This window comes from Gallinula chloropus, assembly GCF_964237585.1.
Source record: "Gallinula chloropus genome assembly, chromosome: 4".
Taxonomy (NCBI): Eukaryota; Metazoa; Chordata; class Aves; order Gruiformes; family Rallidae; genus Gallinula; species Gallinula chloropus.
In genome coordinates, this window is record NC_140088.1 from 88,143,818 (window position 1) to 88,163,016 (window position 19,199).

Consider the following 19,199-nt stretch of genomic DNA (forward strand, 5'->3'; position numbering starts at 1 on the left):
GTAACGCGCCCTGTCAGCTGCTGTCACTGCCCCAGACAGCACAGGGACGCTCCCCCGGGCTCCGGGAGGGCACCCGGGCAGTGCGGATACCGCTCCCCCCGCCCCTTAACCGAAGCCCGTCAGCGCCAGCGGCGGCGCATGGGCAGTGCCAGAGGAGCCTGGGCGGGAAAGGAGGAGTCGGGCGCGGCCGGCTGCGCATGCGCAGTGGGAGGGGCTCGGCCCTGACAGCGGGCGGGGAGCGGGACCCGGAAGGGCCGGGCGGCGGGAGGTGGCGGCCGCCATGGGCCTCTTCGGGAAGACCCCCGAGAAGCCGCCCAAGGAGCTGGTGAGGCCCCGGCAGCGCCGCCGCCGCCTCCTGAGGCGGAGGCTGGAAGGCGGCGGGGGCGGCGGTGGTCTGTAGAAGTGCGGCGTTGCCATGGCGCCGGGCGGGGCTGCGGAGGGTCCTGGGCGAGGCCCGGCGGGGCCTGGACTGAGGGGGGGTCCTTCCTTGAGCCCCTGCGGCCGGGCGGGGGGGGGGTACCCCGGCGAGGCCTCAGCAGCGGGCGAGGAGCCCTCGTGTCCCCGAGGGGAGCCCGCGCTCGGTGGCTTCGCTTCATTTCCAGCCCCGCAGCTTCTTCCCGTGACCGGCCGGCGCTCGGGGGGCCGCGGTGGCGGGCGGGGAGCGGGGCTGAGCGGGGCCGCAGAAGGAGCAGCTGAAGAAGCGGTGCCCCTGAGCGCCGTGGCTGGGCTGGGGTTTGGTGGGGGGGTGTGGGTAGCAGCTCCTGGGTTCGTAGCCTGCTGTTAGCTCTGTTACTTCCGGATTCACTCGTGGCTGCTCGCTCCTGGTGCAAAGACAGTCTTGAAAACACGAATAGCTGAGGTGTGGGGGCTTGGGGAGCACGGGTGAGGCTGTAGGCCAGCTGCCTGTCTTGCTTCCTCCTGTAGATCCCTAACCTTGGCTACAGTGAATTGAAATAATGAAGATACCGAGAGGTTTCACTGTTGCTTTTCCTAAGTGCCTATTGCTGTGCTAATCAAGATAGCTGCCCTTTAGTGGGAGGAGACGCCCAAGACGTTAGAGGTACTGAAAAAGCAACCAGGAGCAGGTGACAGGTATGGAAGCTGAAGGCTTAGGAGAGATGGAGAGCCACAGGTATTCCCAGCTGCTTCCTACCGACCAGGTCTCAGTCGCTGCTTGTTTGGTAATACCATTAGATAAGGAAAATGCTTTTATTAATGTATTTTCCCTTCCTCTACCTGTGTCAGAGCACTGTGCAAGCTGGTTGTAGTTTCCACTGTTCATGAGGATACTGGGGTTTGGAGGCTGCTGCTCTCCAGGGTGGGATAAAGCACCAGACAACTCTAACTTGCATGATGTGATGCTGCACCAATAAGTCCTTGTTGCTTTGTGTCTGATGACCCCTCTCTCTCCTTCTGTGACTGACAGGCTTGCCCTGTTTCGCAGTAACACAGCGTGTCTGTGGGTTATCTTGGAGCTGTTTGCAGGAAAGCCTGCAAAGGTGCTGGAAAACAGGTGTGTCTGAGCCCTAGGGAGGAGTTCCTTGGGTCATCCTGCCATCACCAGCGTGCTCTTAGCTTGCAGGCTGCCATGATGACTTCAGACACAGGAACAGCAATATTGAGCAACCCACTGGGAGTAAGAAACACCTCTCCTCCTTTATCTAACCCTATAGCTTTAGAAGGAAGAGGTTATTTCTGATTGCTAGGTGATGGGGAAACAGCACTAATTACCTTGTGCCTGCCAGCAGCTGCACACAGGATCCTGTCCCTGAGCAGGGCTAGAGAAAGCAGTTGGAGCACCACAGGAGGTAGCTGCTGATGGGAAGAGATTGAGGTTTTTGTGATGACAGTGAGTCAGCCTGGCTTGGTTTGTATGCTTGCTGTCTGCTGATGGGAGAGAGCTTACTGGCTGAATGATGCAAGGCAAAGGCCTTCAGTCCTGGTGAGGAGCTTGTCATGCATTTCAACCTGTCTAAAGCTCGGGGTCTGCTGTACATTTAGTGCCACATCAGGGTTGTTTGGTGGATCTGCTTCTTGATCTTACTGTGCACAGAGGTGAGACTGACTGGCCTGTAGTTCCCCAGGCCTTCCTTTTTTATCCCTTCATAAAAATAGGGCCTCTGTTTTCTCTTTTCCAGTCAGTGGGAACTGGACTGCCCCAGCTTTTCAGATATGATGGAGAGCAGATTAGCCACTTCATCCACCAGTTCCCTCAGGATCTGCAGATTTTGTCAGGTCCCACAGACTTGTGCACCTCCAGGTTCCTTAGATGGTCTCAAACCTGATCTTCCACTATGGTGGGTGGTTCTTCATTCCTCTGGTCTCCTTTGCCTTCTGTGGCTGGGGTGATGTGGCTAGAGGCCTTGCTGGTGAAGTCTGAGGCAAAAAACTTCTTGAGTACCTCAGCCTTCTCCATGTCCTGGGTAACCAGGTCTCCTGTTTTGTTTCAGAGGGTGCCCACGTTTTCACCTATCTTCCTTTTATTGCTGCCATAGCAGCTCTTCTTGTCCTTGACATCCCTGGCCAGATTTAATTCTATCAGGGCTTTAGCTTTCCTCACCTGATCCCTGGCTGCTCAGGGAATGTGTCTGTATTCCTTGCAGGCTACCTGCCCCTGCTTCCAGCTTCTGTTGGCATCCTTCTTGCATTTGAGTTTGCCCAGGAACTCTTAGTCCATCCCTGCAGGCCTTTGGGCTTCTTCTTTGTTGGGATGCCTGCTCCTGAGCTTGGATCCTTGAAGACTAGTCAGCTACCTCAGCCCCTCTTCCCTCCAGGGCTTTGTCCCACAGGACTTTACCAAGCAGCTCCTCTGAAGTCCAGGGCAGTGAGCTTGCTGTGTGCCCTTCTCACTGCCCTCAGGGTCTTGAACTTCACAGGAACCCATCAGCCTGGGGTTCTGCCTGAGACAATGAGCCATGGGCTGACCAAAGCACTCCCAATCCCAGAGTGGCTGCCTTCACACTGCCAGGGTTCCTACTGATATCCATGGTGTCCTGCAAGAGATCAGATTGACCTGCAGTCATCTAGATAAGAGTCAGTGGGATTTCTTCCTCCTCTTACCCACAAAGCTGGACCAGGGAATGCAGAAGCACCCAGCTGCTTTGTGAAGACAGTCCTGTGAGGCAGCTCATTCCTGAGCTATCACTGAGCTTGCAGCTGTCAGAGTTAGCAGGGGTTGGTGGCAGCCAGTGCTGGCTTCATGGTGTCTTTGTGCTGGGCTGTGCATCACAGGCAGGATCTGTGGAACCTGCTGTACAGCTGCCAGTTGTGTGTGTGTTGGTTGGTTCTGGAGTGCAGCTTGTAGAGCCAGTCTCTGGAAGATGGTATGCTTGAGGTGTGACAATTGGCCAGCCAGAGTTCAGCCATGCTTCCCCTCAGTCTCTTACCACTTTTCTCCCCATGTAGTGTGGGCAGACTCAAAAGAGGAACGTTCTTAGCCCCTTACCAAGGTGAGGAATGAATCTACATGATGTTTTTGTGCCTTATTCTGGACAGCAGGAGGGGAGGCTGCAACTGCTCCAGCAAAAGGTTGGCTTGTTTGGGTTTTTTTTTTCCTAGAATAAAACAAGATTCAACTAAAAGGTACAAGAGCTTTCTGAAAGCACTTCAAAACTTCTGCACACCCATAATGTAGTATATGCACAGAGCTCTGCAGGGTGTCTGGACTTGAGGGAGTTTTTTGGGGGTTTTCAGCAAATTTCATACTTGGACAACTGGTCTTGAATGGTGTTGTTTAGAGCATTTCTTTTGAGATTGGTAAAAGTTTAAGAATCTTTCTTGCTCTGGGCTTGTCTACTGAAAAGTAGTGTTTTTTACAGTTCTCTTATAAAGCTTATTCAGGTATCACAGAATTATTGAAGGTCCTGAGCTGGAAGGGACCCATAAGGATCATGGAGTCCAACTCTTGACTCCACACAGGACCAGTCAAATCAGAGCATGGGACTGAGGGCATCATCCAGATGCTTCTTGAACTCAGTCAGGTTCAATGCTGTGCCACTTCCCTGGGGAGCCTGTTCTAGTGCCCAACCACCCTCTCAGCAAAGAACCTCTCCCAAATATCCAACCTAAACTTCCCCTGTCACAGCTTCATGCTGTTCCTCAGGTTCTGTCACTGGTCATCACAGAGAGGAAATCAGTGCCAGCCCCTTGCTCCCCTTCACTTTTTATTTGAATAAAAACCCCTACTTACTCAATCAGGGTGATCTGGACATCTTGAGTGGCCTGTGCACCAGTATGTCCAGTGTCAAGTGCATCAGTGAATTTGAGGTCATCTTAGGGGTTCTTTTTTTAGATACTGTGCAAAATCTGTGCTGCTAATAGTAAATGCAGTGTCAGAGCTTCCACTCTGTTTGGGTGTTACTATTAGCTCCTGATTCTTGGCTGTGGTGTGTGTTGTACAGCCCCTCTCTGCTTCTCTGTTTGCCACAAGTGCTCGTGGTTTGTGGCTGGATGTCACTTGTCTCTGCTTCCCTGGAGAGGTGGTTGGGGCTGCCCCCCTCCCTGTGTTGGGGAGCCAGCAGTGCTGGGACAGAGAGGTCTTGGCAAGTCCCAAGAGGGAAGCTGTAGAGGGGTTGGCTGTGTCTGAACCCCACCAAAGGCAAGGGAAGGGTGGCTGGAGGGCAGAGCTCTGTGTAGAAGGGGCCTGGGCCAGCAGGAACCTCAGGATGATGTGCAGCACAGGGACAACCATCCCTGTGAGCCTGGGGCTGGCTGGGCAGCAGCAGCTCTGTTGTGAAAGAGCCAGGCTTCCCATGGGTTACAAACATGAGTAAGCAGGGCAGCTTGGCAGCTGTGAGAGCAAGCTGGAGCATCATGTTGGGGCACGTGGTTCAGCATTAGGGAGGCCACATCTGCAGAGCAGTGTCCTGGTTTGGGCACCCCATGCAAGGGTGGTGTCAGCAGACTGGGGACAGTGCAGCAGAAGGTCACCAAGAGGCTGGGGGACTGCAGCCCATGATGCAGGAGGAGAAGCTGAGGGAACTGGGCCTGGTTTAGCTTGGAGAAGGAAAGGTGACAGGGCAAGGGTCTAAAGCCTTTCACTGCCACCAGTGGGGTTGTGGTGATGACAGAGCTGGGTACCTGTTGGGTGTGCTCTGTGACAGGAGAGGGGCTACAGGCACAGCTGGCCAGAGGAGGAGTTTGAACTGGCCATGAGGAAGTTCCTCACAGGGGTGGTTAAGTGCTGGAACAGATGCCCAGAGCAGCTGAGAAGCCTCAGCCCTTGGATAACCTCAACACTCAATGGATGGGAGGCCCTGAGCAACCTGTCTGGCTTTGAGTAGGGGCTTGGCTTGGAGACCTCTGACATAACAGGTAGTGATGCTCTTGGTGCTCTCATCCCATGCCAAAGCTTCTGCCTTTCTGCTGAAATCCCCTGTGTCAAGTTCCATCAGCACAGCCAAGTCTCTGTGACACAGGAAGTTACCTGGGCAGCTCTGATTCCCAAATTGAGTCCTCCTGAACCCCCAGCCTGCAAGTGCAGAGGAGTGTAGTAACTGGTGGTCTCTCTGCCATGTTGGGGTGGGTGTTTTACTTGGAATAATGAAATATTTAAGCATCACTCGTGACTTAGAGCTTGTGCATTCTGAAGTGCTTCACTTGTTATCAAATTATGAAGTTGCATGAAGTATAAAAGCAGATTTTTAAAGCTGGGATTTCAAGTAACTCTCACTTTCTGTTTTTAAGGTCAATGAATGGTCCTTGAAGATAAGGAAGGAAATGAGAGTGATTGATAGACAGATCAGAGGTTTGTACTTCTGTCTCACCTTCTGTTTTTCCTTTCCCTGTCTGCCTGAGAGGGCTTGTTCTGCTTTAATTGGGGGAGGCTGTGAAATCCAATCACCTGGTGTCTTCTACTGCCTCTGAAGTAAAGGAAGATGAATGTAATCCTGGGGCCAGGCTTAGTCTCTGTTACAAAATGATGCCTCTGAAGTTCTCCAAGTACAAGTTTCAAAGTGTTGTATGCTTGTACAAGCTGGGTGGAGGGAGATGCCTCTGATCTTTAAAATCAGGACAGGGTTTGCACCTTTTCCAGGAAGATGGATGTACAGTGGTGGTCATTATGCTTGTGAGTTGCTCTGTGTTCTCTGAGACACTTTGTGTGACTGGAGTGGGCACATAACAGCTGAAGTGTGACTGATCTTAGGAGTAAAGTATCTCTTAGAGGTCCCATCTTCTTGGAACCAAACCACCCACGTGTTTGCTGTGGATGATCCCATGAAGTGCTGGGCTCCTCTCTACGTTCTGCATGGCCTGCAGAGCTCCTGTGTTACCTGGTAGCCTGCTCTGCTGGTGTGGGTGTAGATCTGAGGACTGTAGCAGCTCTAAACACCTCTGTATGTGTGTTTCAAAGCATTCCACACACAGAAATGCAGCTCAGAGCTTAGACTAACCACAGACAGCCCCCTCTCTCTGCAGATAATTGCTGTTCAAGTACAGAACAGCTTTGCAGTGCCCACATTGTGCTGGGATTTCACATCTGGCCAAGTGGAAGTGTGTGGTTTTGCTGGACACTTCCCCAGGCTGGCAGGCTGCTGCTAAAGGATGGTGGCCACGTGCCACCCAAGGCTTGTTTTTGTTGTTGTTGGGTTGTTTTCTTTATTACATTACCCACTGTAGTCAGACTCTGCCATGCTTCATTGTTCCTGTCCAGACTTACACAGGAAATCACTGCAGCCTTGGAGTGAGGATGCTGAGCTGGGATGTGTCTTAGTTTCCCTGGGAAGGGCTGTGTGGGTTGTCAGGGGCTGGAACAGGCTGCCCAGGGAGGGGCTGAGTCACCTTCCTGGGTGTGTTTAAAAAAGGGTAGATGAGGTACTTAGGGATCTGGTTTAGCTTGGGATGGGAATGGTTGGACTTGGTGATCTTAAAGGTCTTTTCCAGCCTTATGGTTCTGTGTTTTGATTGTGGCAACACTCAGATCCACCTGGGATGAACCCAGTGGGCTGGGACCACTCAAATGCTTGGCTCACTTGGTCAGTGCAGTCACTGAATATAGCAGCAACATGCTGCTTCAGACCATCTGCTGCTGGACTCCTGCTGCTGCAGTGATTTCTGCTTGCTGTGGGTGTGCTCTTCAGGGTTTGGAAGGTCTGGAGAAATGAAAGGTACCCTTGTGACTTCAGAACTGAACTCTTCAAGTTTGTCTACTTGGAACAATACAGCAACTTTGTGCTTTACCAAGCTTACAAATCCCTCTGGCAGGGGCTGTGAACTGCTCTGTGCCTCTGTTGTGCTTGGTAGTGCTGCAGGGTGACTGGTGTAGGGGCTTTGGTTCTCTGGAGGTGTGTAGCTGGCCTTGACCTTCACAGACAGGTCTGACCTGTTCTTGCATATTTGTGCCTCTAATCTCCTACCCAGCAGTTCCTCATGCAAGTGAAAGCACCCATTGAGCTGGGGCCACTCTGCCCTGTGCTAATTTAGGTGCAGTGACACAATACTATGGTTGTTTTTAGCCTGACAGGAGTACACCTCTTAACTCCTCAGTGCTGCTGGAGTACTTGGTGTTTTCTTCTGTAGCACTTGAGGTGTTTCTTACCTGTTCTGATACACTGAGACTCCCATGTCTGACATACAGGTGTCTTCAAGCTTGTGGTGTTTCTGCAGATGATAGTTGGGAAGCCCCAAGTATGGCTTTCTGGTGATGGTCTACAGATCTCTGCCTGTCCTTTAGAATAGAGACTGGTGTTGAGAGCATGATGCATCTTGAGCAGAGGGTTTGTTAACTCCCACGTGAGTGAGAGGTGCCAGTGAAGTCTCCCAAGTCCACCTGTGCCACAAAGCCTGTGTTTGATGCCTTTGTTTTCATGAAAGGGAAACTTCTGATTTTGGCCTATGAGCAACTTCTGCCTGGCACAACTCAGGAAGACTCAAACAAAAAATTGGAACAAAGCCTTTGCTAGAGTTAATCATTCATCTGGCTGTTTCCTTCAGTTCTTTGCTGGCAGGTGAGACTTGGTCTTACTATCTGAATTCTTTATTTGCTATAGGATCACTTTTTGGTGGACTCTTAACTCCCCATTTCATCCCTGGCTAATTCATTGCCAAGTCTGGAAAAGGAAAGGGGTTGATACAGGCCCTGCTTGTTCCTGTGCTTCTTGCTCTCAGCTTTCACACAATCACAGGGGTTGGAAGGGACCTCAAGAGATCATCAGGTCCAACCTCCTGCCAAAGCAGCTCCCTAGGACAGGTCACACAGATCAGCTGGAATCTCTCCAGAGAAGGAGACTCCACACCCCCTGGGCAGCCTGTCCCAGAGCTCTGGCACCCTCACTGGGGAAAAGTTCTTCCCCATGTTGCTGTGGAACTCCCTGTGCTCCAACTTGCAGCCATTGCCCCTTGTCCTGTCCCCACAGACACTGAAAAGGGGCTGCCCATTTCCCCTGCATCCCATCCTTCAGATATTGATAAACATTAATCAGGTCCCCCCTTAGTCTTCTTCTCTCCAGGCTGAACAGCCCCAGCTCACTCAGCCTTTCCTCACAGGAGAGATGCTCCAGGCCCTTCAGCATCTCCGTAGCCTCCTCTGGACTCTCTCCAGGAGATCCCTGTCTGTTTGATCCCAGGGAGCCCAGCACTGGACACAACACTCCAGGTGGGGCCTGGCCATGGCAGAGCAGAGGGGGAGGATCCCCTCCTGTGACCTGCTGGCCACACTCCTCCTGATGCCCCCCAGGATCCCATTGTCTCTCTCAGCTCCAGGGCACACTGCTGGCTCATGGCCACCCTGTCACCCTCCAGGACCCCCAGGTCCTTCTCCACAGAGCTCCTCTCCAGCAGCTCATCCCCAGCCTGTACTGATTCCAGCAGTTATTCCTTCCCATGTGCTAGACTCTGCACTGGCTTTTGTTCATCCTCATCTGGTTTCTCTGGTACCTGGCTTCTGCTGTGCACAGCCAGTGTTACCTGCCAAGGCAGAGACACATGAACAGTCACATCAGATCTGCTAGAGAAACCCATGTTGTTTAAGGAAGATTATTTAGTGTGTAGTATTTTAAATCCTGCTGTTTGGTGCTCAGGTCATACAGGCTTATTTCTGTATTCCTGCTCCAGCAGCCTCATATAAAAAGCTGGATACTGAGAGTTTGACCAGGCTGTTTTGAGTTAGATCTGACACTTTACCAGCACACTGGTTCTTGCTGATAAATTATTCATAGCTTTGGCACCAGGCAGCTTCTAATTTGAAGGTGCTGGTTTATAGGGGCACCTACAGCACGTGTGTGTAAAACAGGAGCAGTAGGAACTCAAACCAGAACTCCTAAAGTACAAGTATAGGCTTGTGTGGGCATCCAGTTGAGGCTCAATGAGTTGTGCTTGAGGGCAACAATTAGGTCTGTAAGGATGAAGGGGGGTTTGGCAGCAATTGACAAATCTGTGATTCTAACTCTTAACAGTTCTGGACACACCCCTGTAAATTCACTAGCTAATCAGTGATGTGCTGCTTTTTATCTCAGGCATTGTCTGTCTAGAACTTTCCAGCCTCCTTCAATTTTTCTGAATGTATCTTTCCCCAGAAAGACACAATTCAGGGATTTAGAAACAGTGATGATTTTGCCTACAACAGCCCACAGATTCACTTGAAGGTGGGCATATAGGGGTTAAGCTTCTAATGGAGTCTGCCAGGTAAGTATTTCAGCTAGTAAAAGGCCTGTCTGGAGAATACTAGTTGTAAACTCCTTGTGACAGCTTTGTCCCCTCACAGTGAAGTGGGGCTCTCTGGTGGTGAGCACAGAAGTATTCTTATAAATCAGCACAGTAGTTGTAGGTTCTGTGTGTGTGTGGCTGTGTGTGTATGGGGTTTTTATCTAAACATATATATATATGTTATATATATATGTGTGTGTGTATATATATATATCTCAGGCCAGTTTAATAGTCACTTGCTCTGAAGTTGTGAGTCAAGTAGTCATCTCAGTGGGCTTTGTTCTTACTGGACCTTTTCCACTTCTTAAGAATTCTTAGCTTTATGCAGCAATATTCCTGCAGACAGTCCTTTACAGCTCCCTCAACTGCAAAGGAAATCAGAGCTGGATGTTTAGCAGTGAGAGTTTTCCTATTAATACTCAGTTGAGTCAATCAGCAGAGATGTAAACCAGCCTGGAACACGGTCTTTGGGTAACAGAGGGAGTCTGAACTCAAGCAGAAACCATGCTTTGCCTAGAAAATCCACCCCAACAAACGACTGGCTGCTTCTCCAAGTCCTTGTCAGGCTGTGAGTCTTTGCTGTGTTCTCCCTGTGCCCCAGACATCCAGAGGGAGGAGGAGAAGGTGAAGCGGTCGATAAAGGACGCTGCCAAGAAGGGGCAGAGGGACGTGTGTGTGATCCTGGCCAAGGAGCTGATCCGCTCCCGCAGGGCTGTCAGCAAGCTCCACGCCTCCAAAGCTCACATGAACTCTGTTCTCATGGGGATGAAGAACCAGCTTGGTAAGAACAGCTGCTGGGTGCTGCTGGCTTCAGCGGGGGGAGGTCTGGGTTTCCACTTTCAGCACCAAGGTCAAACGTGGGCAGAGCTGGAGTTTGGAAGCAGTGGAAGGCAGCTGGTTCCAGTGGGCTTCAGGACCCAGGGAAATGCCTCCCACAGGTGGGAGGCAGCTGCAGTTCCAGCTCCAGCCAGGCTGAGCACCCACACCCAGCAGTGCCTTTAACATGTGAACACATCACACCAACAGAAGCAGCACTGGCAGCTCCACCCTGGATTTCTTCTTCAGCTGATTGGGACTGAGGGCCACTAGTAGGAGATGTGTGTGTGTGTGTGTGTGTATACACACATACATGCACAATGTAAGGGTTGCTCCAGTAGCTGTCCTCAGACACTCAGTCTAAGCTGGCCAGCCATGCAGTAACTGGCTCTTCTCCACTGCTGGAGTTGCTGGTACCCAAACCTGTGGGTCCCTGAGGTTTGTGGCCTTCCCTGGTCCACCTTGATCCCTCCCTTTGCCCACCTTCAGTCCTTTCCCTAACCATCTAACAGAAAGTTTTCCATGTTTAATCACATTCCTGCAACCCCCTTAAAAGATTCCATAATGAGTTTTTCTTGGTTTGCAAAGTGCTCTTTTCCCCTCTCCATCCCATAGGGAGCCCTAGATCCCTGCAGGCAGTAACCCCTGTCATCTGCAGGGTGTTCTAGAGACTCTCTCCCCACTGCCCTGCCTGGGTGGATTTCCCAGCCTGGACTCTGGAGTAGTTGGGGAGTTAGCTTCTTGGGGTTCTTACCCCTCCTTGGCTCTGCTCATCAGGCAATCTAACTCCTCTCCTCAGGGCCTGAGGGTTGCAGTGGCAGGAGAATCACGTGCTCTGAGACAGAACTCTCTTCCAGTAATTTGGGGCATGGTTTCAACATGGGTTCCTGAACAGTGTGAAGGTGTGCCCAGTATCCCTGTAGTCATGTGCAGCCTGTTGTTGTTACTGAATTTGGCAGGATCTGTAAGGTGAAGAGAATTCTGCTGAAGGAAATAAACCTCATCTTGTAAAACTACACCACCTTGGGTGGATCAAGTTGCCCTGGGGCTTAATACTGAGCTCTCTGTGAACCCTGCTTGGCCCTTTGTGCTCCCCAAATACCAGCATATTTCCTTCCTTCCCCAAATTCCACATCCCACATCTGTTACAGTAGATGCCTGGCAGTACTTCCCATACCTGGGAGCATAGTAGCCTGTACCAAGAGCAGAGCAGAAAGCATGAAAGACAGGGAGAGGCTTGGGAGAAGTTCATGTGCTGCTGGATGCCCAAGTGCTCCCCCAGCCCAGCATTACCCAGGCTGGCTGCTGGGTGTCCCTCACCAGGTGAGGGGTGCAGGGGGAACTGCCAACCTTTGTACCTGAAGTGTGATCTCATGCTAGGTGGGATGTGGCTCCCCAGGTGCCTCCTTCAGGAAAGGGGCTTGAGGTGTTCTTTGAAAGGGAAAAAACTCCTTCCTACCAGCACCTTCATCATCCTGGGAATGTTGTGATACACTCACCCAAGCAACAGGAAGGAACCTGGGGTTCAGTTTGGGGCTGGTGTTGGCTTGCTTCCTCTTGGGCACTGACTGCTGGCAGCTGGTTAACATTGCACTTGTGATGTTCTTAAAGGAGTTTTCAAATGAAAAGTAATAACTGCTGTGCCTTCACTTTGCTTCCTGGAGGAGTGACCACTTTCTGTGCCAGCAGGTGAGTTTGCTGTGTAGGAAACTGGGAGGTACCTCAGAGTACCCTTAGTTATGAGCTTCTGGTGCAGTGATATCACTGTGCATGAGAAGAGCCTCTGGAGAGGGGACCAATCAACTCAGTGTAAACTACACTCAACTTCCAGCTCATCTGCTCCTGTGTGAATTTTCTAGCTTGCTGTGCAGTGTGAAACTGTTGCACCAGAGCCTCTGCCAGGGTTAGTTTGTAGAGCCCAGTGCTGGGCTGGGTCACTAGCTAGGTCAGCAGCCAGACATGGAGCTCCACTAGCAAAACCCTGAGCAGCACCTCTGCCTCAGAGGGGGAGCACAGCTCCCAGGGAGCTCTCTCTGCAGCCTGGAGTGCACCTGGCTTGGAATCTCTCTGCAGGGGATCTGGGTTGCTCCAGGGAATCACACAGCATCATTTATCTTTGCTAAACACTCAGGTTTGATTATTTTCCCAAGTAGGAGTCAAGCTTTTCCAGGAAGGCAGGCAGGGGCTGAGGAATTGGGATGCCCAATTCTTAATTAAATTGCCTGAATGCAAGCAAATTTCTGTCTCTGTGGGGAAGAGCTCATTTCTCTGCCTTTGGTGGTGCAGGGGTGGTTCAAGCTTCTCCATACCTCTCCTTCACAGCTGTCCTGAGGGTCGCAGGCTCGCTGCAGAAGAGCACAGAAGTCATGAAGGCTATGCAGAGCCTAGTCAAAATCCCTGAGATCCAAGCAACGATGAGGGAGTTGTCCAAAGAGATGATGAAGGTAGGATCTGTAACATGGATACAGGCCAGGTGAACAGGAGGGGGTGTTGCCACTGCTCTGGCAGCCCCTTTGTCCAGACATTCAAGTGTCCCCATGGGCTGCCTGGGGAGGTTTCAGGCCAAGGATGTCTTTCAGTCCTGGCTGCTTTGGTTTGGGAGCCATTGCTGGGTGTTTAGCATGGTTTGAACTGAATGTGTGTGGAACCTGAAATGTCCACAGGGAAATTTGAGGAGGGTTCTCTGGAAAAAGCAAGCCCTGAACCCCAGGGACAGGGGGATGTGTTAATAGGTGAGTTGCTGCAGATGGGGAAGGCAGATGTGGTGATTCCTGCAAGGTGTCTGGCACAGAGCTGCTCAGGTTGGACATGGAGGGAAGACCAGTCCTTGTACTACAGAGTGGCTGTGGCTTGGTCCTCCTGCTCTGGGGGGCAAAGGGAGGTGAACAGCAGGATTCACCCTGTGCCCAGTGACTGCCTGTAGCTCTGCCAGAGACCTTCCTGAAGGAAGAGCCAGCCCAGCCCAGAGTGGAGTGGGAAGCTCAAAATCCCATTGTAGTCAGACACTGGGTTTGAAACATCCAGCTCAGCGTCTCCACCTGATGGGAACGCTCTGATCTCAAGGCACACTGGTTACCAAGGTTGGGTGGTGCTCCCCCCTTCCCCCTTCCTACTCCAGTGGGTCAAGTCAGCTTATTTGCTACTAATTGTGCACCAGAACTGCTTGCCCATGCCAGGCTTGCAGGCCCTGCAAGGGCTGTTTTCAAATGCAGGTGGAGAAAGGGCAGCAGTGTCAGACACTGGTTTCCCCACGTTCCCCAGTTCTGCTCTGGGACTGCAGTTTGCAGTTGTATGTCACACACTGGGCTGAGACGTGCAGCTGGGGGGTTTCAAAGTGAGAAGATGTGTGTTTGATCCTCAGGCTTCTGAGGCTTTTCCTGTGTGCCAGTTTTACACTTAAACTGTGGGCAAGTGTGTCAGCCAAGCCCTGCACAGTGACAGTGGGGAAGCCTTGCTCCAGGCAGCTGGCACCCCAAGCGAGTGGTTCCTAAATGCCTGGGTAGGTGCAGCCTGATCTGGGAAGTAGGAATCGTGTCCTCTCACTCTGCTGTTTCCAAGGGCACCACGTGCTGTCTTTTCCTTTCCTGCTAGGCTGGGATTATAGAGGAGATGCTGGAGGACACCTTTGAAAGCATGGAGGATCAGGAGGAAATGGAAGAGGAAGCAGAGATGGAGATTGACAACATCCTTTTTGAAATCACAGCTGGTGAGTGTGTGTGTTTGCTGGAGTGGAGCCTCATCCCCACTCTGGTCAGGAGACAGAGTGATTGAGATGATCTGTTCTGAGCTGCTCTTGCCCAGCAGTGCCTTTGCCTTCACTAACAGGCAGGCTGGTTTCTCAGGGAATTGCACTGCATTGCCTGAGTCTCAGGCTGTGCTGTGATTCCTGGCTGTAAAGCACTGTTTGTGTCTGGAGTTGGGGGGAAAATCCCCACAAAACAAACAAACAACACCCCTTAAACCCAAGCCCCAGCCCCCAGCTTCTGCCTTGCAGCTCATGGAATAGTTACAGGGGGTCTTGGGCACCTCCAGGGGCTTTGATTGTTTCTCATGTGTAACTAAACTGATGGTTGAGTTACTTGAATCTGTTAATGTTTCACATGCTCCTTACCCAAGCTCCCTGTGGCAGCAGTGAGTGCCGGAGCTGGGAGGGGCTGAGCAGGGCTGAGCGCGGAGTTCCCTGGCTGTTGCCCCGCTGCTGCCCTGGGCTCTGCTGCTGCCCTGGGCCCTACTCCTGCCCTGCTGCTGCCCTGGGCTCTGCTGCTGCCCTGGGCCCTGCCCCTGGCTTGTTCCCCCTCCCATGTCCCGTTTCCTGGCTGGGCAGGCGGTGGGAGCACCAAGCAGCAGGGCCCAGGGCTGCACAACCGACTCCAGAACCTGAAGCGATTCAATCGTTAAGACATCCCCAGAAGCTGCTAATTATTAAACCCAGCCCTGATGCACACTAACGAGCCTGCTTGTCGTTTGCAGGGGCCTTGGGTAAAGCACCCAGTAAAGTCACAGACGCTCTCCCTGAGCCCGAGCCCCCGGGGGCAGCCGCCGCTGCTGAGGAGGAGGAGGACATCGAGGCCATGCAGTCGCGCTTGGCCACCCTCCGCAGCTGAGGCCAGAGCCCAAGGTGTGTGCAGCCTGCCTTCCCTTCCTCTGCTGCACTGGGAGCGTCTCTCCCCCCTTCCAAGTGCAAAGATGGATATGTGAGAACACTTTCTGTAATATATGTTTTATTTTATTCTGCCTGGGGGGTTTATTCTCCTGGGAACTCCTGTAATATACTTCTTGGGGCTGGAATCTCTTCTCTTCAGCCCATCTCCCCTGTGAGAGGCTGTGGTGCAGTGGCAGAGGTGGTGGAATGTTGTGTATTTTTAGATATAAAGCCCTGAAATACGTTCTGAGCTTCAAGTTTGGCTTCATCTGCTCCCACCACCAGCCTTGGGTGGTGTAAGAAAGACCTTTGTTTCTCGGAATCACTACACCTTCTATTAAAGCTGCTTTTACCAGTCCCTCTGCCCATGGGTGGGGTTTGCATCTCGCCTCACACACAGCACCCACTCCTACCTGCTCCCTCCTGCTTTTACAACACTTAAAAAAGCCCGAAACATTAAGTTTAGTACTTAATGTACTCTAATGTACTTAATGTACTTTAATGTACATTAGTACTCCCAGCACAGCTAAAGAGAAGTAGCCACTCCTGTTCAGGCAGAGCCCTGCTGAGGGAAGGGGTCCTGGCGTGGTCCTGTGCTGTATGGCAGAGCAAGGGCCATGGGGAGGGTTCCAGACCCACCATGAGCTCTGTTGCAGGGCCCTGACCACCTCCAGGAGCCAGACTCCTAGAAAGGTGACTGTGCTTCCCAGGAGGTGAGCAGAGCAGCCTGGGAGCCAGGCTGGCAGGAGGTGGTTCTCCTTTCCTCTGGGTCAGCCCAGGGTCTGGAGGGGAAGAGGGGGTGGATGGAGGGAAGGGGAAGCCCCCCTTTCAGCCAAGATGCTCTTCCCCCCTTCTCCAGGGGCAGAGGGGCCCAGCTGGGCTATGGGACGGGGGAAGAGCCAAGCACAAGGCAGACAGCTGCTGGGGCCGTGCCTGGGGAGGGGACTGGGACTGACCCAAAAACCAGTCCCTAACCCTCCAGTCTTCCACTGTTTATACAGATACAGCCTGGTAGCCCCCAGCCTGCAGAGAGGAGCTGTAGCCCAGCACTGCTGCTTGGCAGGGGTTACCTGCTGCTCAGCTGCCAGCCTAGAAACGGCTACAGCTGCTGGCTGGGAGCTGTCCCAGTACTCCTGCCCAGCTCTGCCCCCTGCTGATGAAATGCCTCCTGTTTCCATGTCACAAAACCCTGCAGGTCAGGCTACCCTCGGGGCACACAAAGGCACTTTGCAGAGCCAGTAGCTGCTGTGTCACTCACCTGGACGTGTCAGTGCCACAGGAGCCACGCAGGCACAACACTTCCTGAGTTTAAGGACTTGGCAACAGAGAACTCTGTCAGTAACTACCCACCCCTTTTACAACAGCAGAGGAGTGGAACAGACCAAGCACACAGACACTGCCAGGGGTCCTGCAGCCTCAGGTCTCAGCCCTAAAAAGCAAGGAGGGGCCAAGCACTGCTCCCCTGCCCAGGCAGTGAACAGCAGCACAGCCCTTGGCCCCTAAAGTAACCCCCAGGTGCTTGGGACAAGCTGTTTCTTCCAGTCTTAAAAGTCCAGAGAGATGTTTAAGCCAGCAGAAGACAAATAAAGCAGCTGGAGTGGGTAGGATGGAGCAGGTAACAGCTGCAGTAAACACAGGTTGAGGAAGTACAAAATCCAGCTTCAACAATGAGCCTTTTCACAGGTGCATAGAGATCAGTGTGACTCACTGTGCTCCCTGGGAGGTCAGGGACCTGTGCTCCAGCTCCCCACAAGCACTCCAGCAGGCAGGTTGTTCCAGTTACCTCAGAGGTGATACTGCAGAAGAACACTGCCTTGCCTTGGCAGATGCAGCAGTAGTTGAAGCACAAAATGCCCAATCAGGGGGTTATTGCTCTTTAAATCACAAGCCAAAGGGACTGGAAACAAGCCCATCTGTTTCCTGGTGGGGCCTCAGCAAGCAGACAGGGGGCTGGCATGTCTCACCCAGCAGAATTTAAGCTGGCAGGTGAACCCCACCTTTCCCTGCACAAGGAGAACACCACAGCACCTCCCAGCTGCCTCCATTTCTCACCCAGCCTCACAGACCTGGGCAAAGCCCAGGTAACTGGTCACCAGGAGAGAGGCAGGTCTGAGGCCCTGACTTACAGCAGGGGTTGGGAAGGACACGGTACAAACGTGCAGCTCTGTGGGGTGGGTAAGCAGTACAGACACACAGGGAGGGGGTGTGCACAGGGCTTGGCACTTTGTTCCATCACACTCAGAAACGGGACTTTTCACTAACCAGGGGGTGCCCCTGCCTGGCTCTGCCCAACAGCTACTGAGCACGTTGCAGAGCAGGAGGGACTCAGAGGAAGGGTTGTTGTGCCCTGGTTTCCCCTTAGAGGAGAGGGGTGCTGCTCCACTCCTCTCCCCTTCTGCCCATGGCAAGTTGCACAATGCTTTGCCTTTCCTTTCAGAGTGCCACCGAAGCCCAAAGCTGCAGAACTCATTCCATACAGACTGTAGGACTGGCACTGGCTGAGAAGCAGCAGCCAAGTCCTGCTTTGGTCAACAAAAAAGAGCTCTAAGCAGACCTGTCACTAAATTCCATAGCCTAAGCCTTCCAATCCTTTATAAAACAGTATGAACAGTATATGATACACAGTTTTCTCTTGCATTTCAAAGCACTGCATCAAACTAGTTGCATTTTGAAGAGCCCATTGAAGAAGCTAGGCAAGGAACACTATCTGAAATAGAAGAATTTTATGTAGACCATTCAGTGTTAAAAACCAGAGAATCAAACATCAGTTCAAATTAAAGAGCCATTTCAAAGAGAAGACATTTGATTAAAAGTTTCTTTTAACATTTAGAAATTTAAATACATTTACCTAAAGATGGTGAAGCCCCATCTCTATGTTACTATACAATAGCTTAAAGCTAATTTTAAATGCTAGTTCTATGTTAATGTGAAGTCCCAGAACTGCATTCTCTCTTTTTAAATGGAAATTGGTTATTAAATTTCCTCCCACCCCAAAATAAATGTTAAAAACCAGAGCTTTACAACATCTTGAGTAATAGTTGTCAAATGAGTAATTTGGAATAGTTCCCAACAGTTCTATAGGAGGTATTTTGTACAGTTTGGAGAGCAACTCCATATAAAGTTCTATTGCAACTGAGCATTCACAGTATGCCACAGTCCATACATATTACTACATATACATATCAGGTTTGTAAACATTGGAAGAATACACAGAACATTGTACCACGATCCTCTGGTACTGCTGAAAGGAAGATGAGGTAACATTCATATAATCTCAAAGTCCACAGAGGTCCTGACTGAGTAGTTAAAACAGCTGCCGACGCTTCTGTTTCATAGTGTGTGGTTAAGGCTTTCTACTTCAGGGTCTGCTAAGGCTGGATTCATTAGCTCTCAGTATCCCAACTGCATCTTTAACAGCGTGGTATATGACATTCTTCACCTAGGAGGAAAAGAGGAGGTGTTGATGAGGGTCTGTTGGAAGCCCCAGAGACACACAGAGCCCCAGAGAGCTCCGTGCCAGCTCCCCCCTCAGTTTAAACCCCCTCATGTGCACCGGTGACACTGAAATCACTAACTGGTGAGAATGAGGTTCAAGTTCTAACTGGGTGGAAGCTGAAAGCTGCAGCTTGGGGAGAGCATCACAAGCTCAGCGAGAGGGAATTCAAAGGCAATGGAAGAGAATTTCAAAAGGATCTCAGGAAAAGCTTCAGGAAGCTTCCTCAAAGCTACTAAGAACTGTAACGATTCCAGAAGCTCTGGAAACTCCTCTTCCAGGTTTAGTGTGTTAAAACTGATCTGAGCATCAAAGCAACTCGGGTTGTGTGGGAACACCCCTTTGGGGTTATGGAAGGGCTCAGAGGGGAAGGGTTCATCCTCAGCATCACTGAGTTACCTGCAGTTTGTCTTCGTGGTTCGTATGCGTATGCGACAGATACCTAAATTCCTGAGTGAGCCAGAAGCAGTGTTTGACATGCTCTGGGGATACAAAGTCTTCTGCCACTTTAATACAACTGTACAAATTATGAACCTGGAGAGAAGAAAACAAGCGTCAGGCACGTGCTCAGCCGCCCAGCCAAGCGGTCAGGCTGGTAACAGGCTG

At 51.6% G+C, this 19,199-nt stretch overlaps 2 protein-coding genes across 2 annotated transcripts in view; one reads left to right on the forward strand and one right to left on the reverse strand.

Annotated features, from left to right (window-relative positions):
* Positions 1 to 233: 233 nt before the first annotated feature.
* On the forward strand, positions 234 to 15,458 carry CHMP3 (charged multivesicular body protein 3). Its single transcript, XM_084263319.1, has 6 exons — positions 234 to 325; positions 5,686 to 5,746; positions 10,244 to 10,423; positions 12,781 to 12,902; positions 14,050 to 14,164; positions 14,929 to 15,458. The coding sequence occupies exons 1-6, from the start codon at positions 281 to 283 to the stop codon at positions 15,060 to 15,062; spliced, it is 657 nt and encodes a 218-aa protein (XP_084119445.1). The 5' UTR covers positions 234 to 280; the 3' UTR covers positions 15,063 to 15,458.
* Positions 15,459 to 17,753: 2,295 nt separating this feature from the next.
* Positions 17,754 to 19,199, reverse strand: part of KDM3A (lysine demethylase 3A) — a gene marked incomplete at its 5' end in the record, with an annotated part of 32,131 nt that continues 30,685 nt past the window's right edge. Inside the window, 2 exons of the mRNA XM_084262859.1 lie at positions 17,754 to 18,539; positions 18,993 to 19,127. Of these exons, the coding sequence (XP_084118985.1) occupies positions 18,459 to 18,539; positions 18,993 to 19,127 (216 nt within the window). The 3' untranslated portion in view covers positions 17,754 to 18,458. The remainder of the gene's footprint in view (positions 18,540 to 18,992; positions 19,128 to 19,199) is intronic.

Coding starts and splice junctions, on each gene's coding strand:
- CHMP3 (XM_084263319.1), top strand. CDS start 281: ATGGGCCTCTTCGGGAAGACCCCCGAGAAGCCGCCCAAGGAGCTG. Junction 326..5,685: donor AGAAGCCGCCCAAGGAGCTG/GTGAGGCCCCGG, acceptor TCTGTTTTTAAG/GTCAATGAATGGTCCTTGAA. Junction 14,165..14,928: donor CCTTTTTGAAATCACAGCTG/GTGAGTGTGTGT, acceptor TGTCGTTTGCAG/GGGCCTTGGGTAAAGCACCC.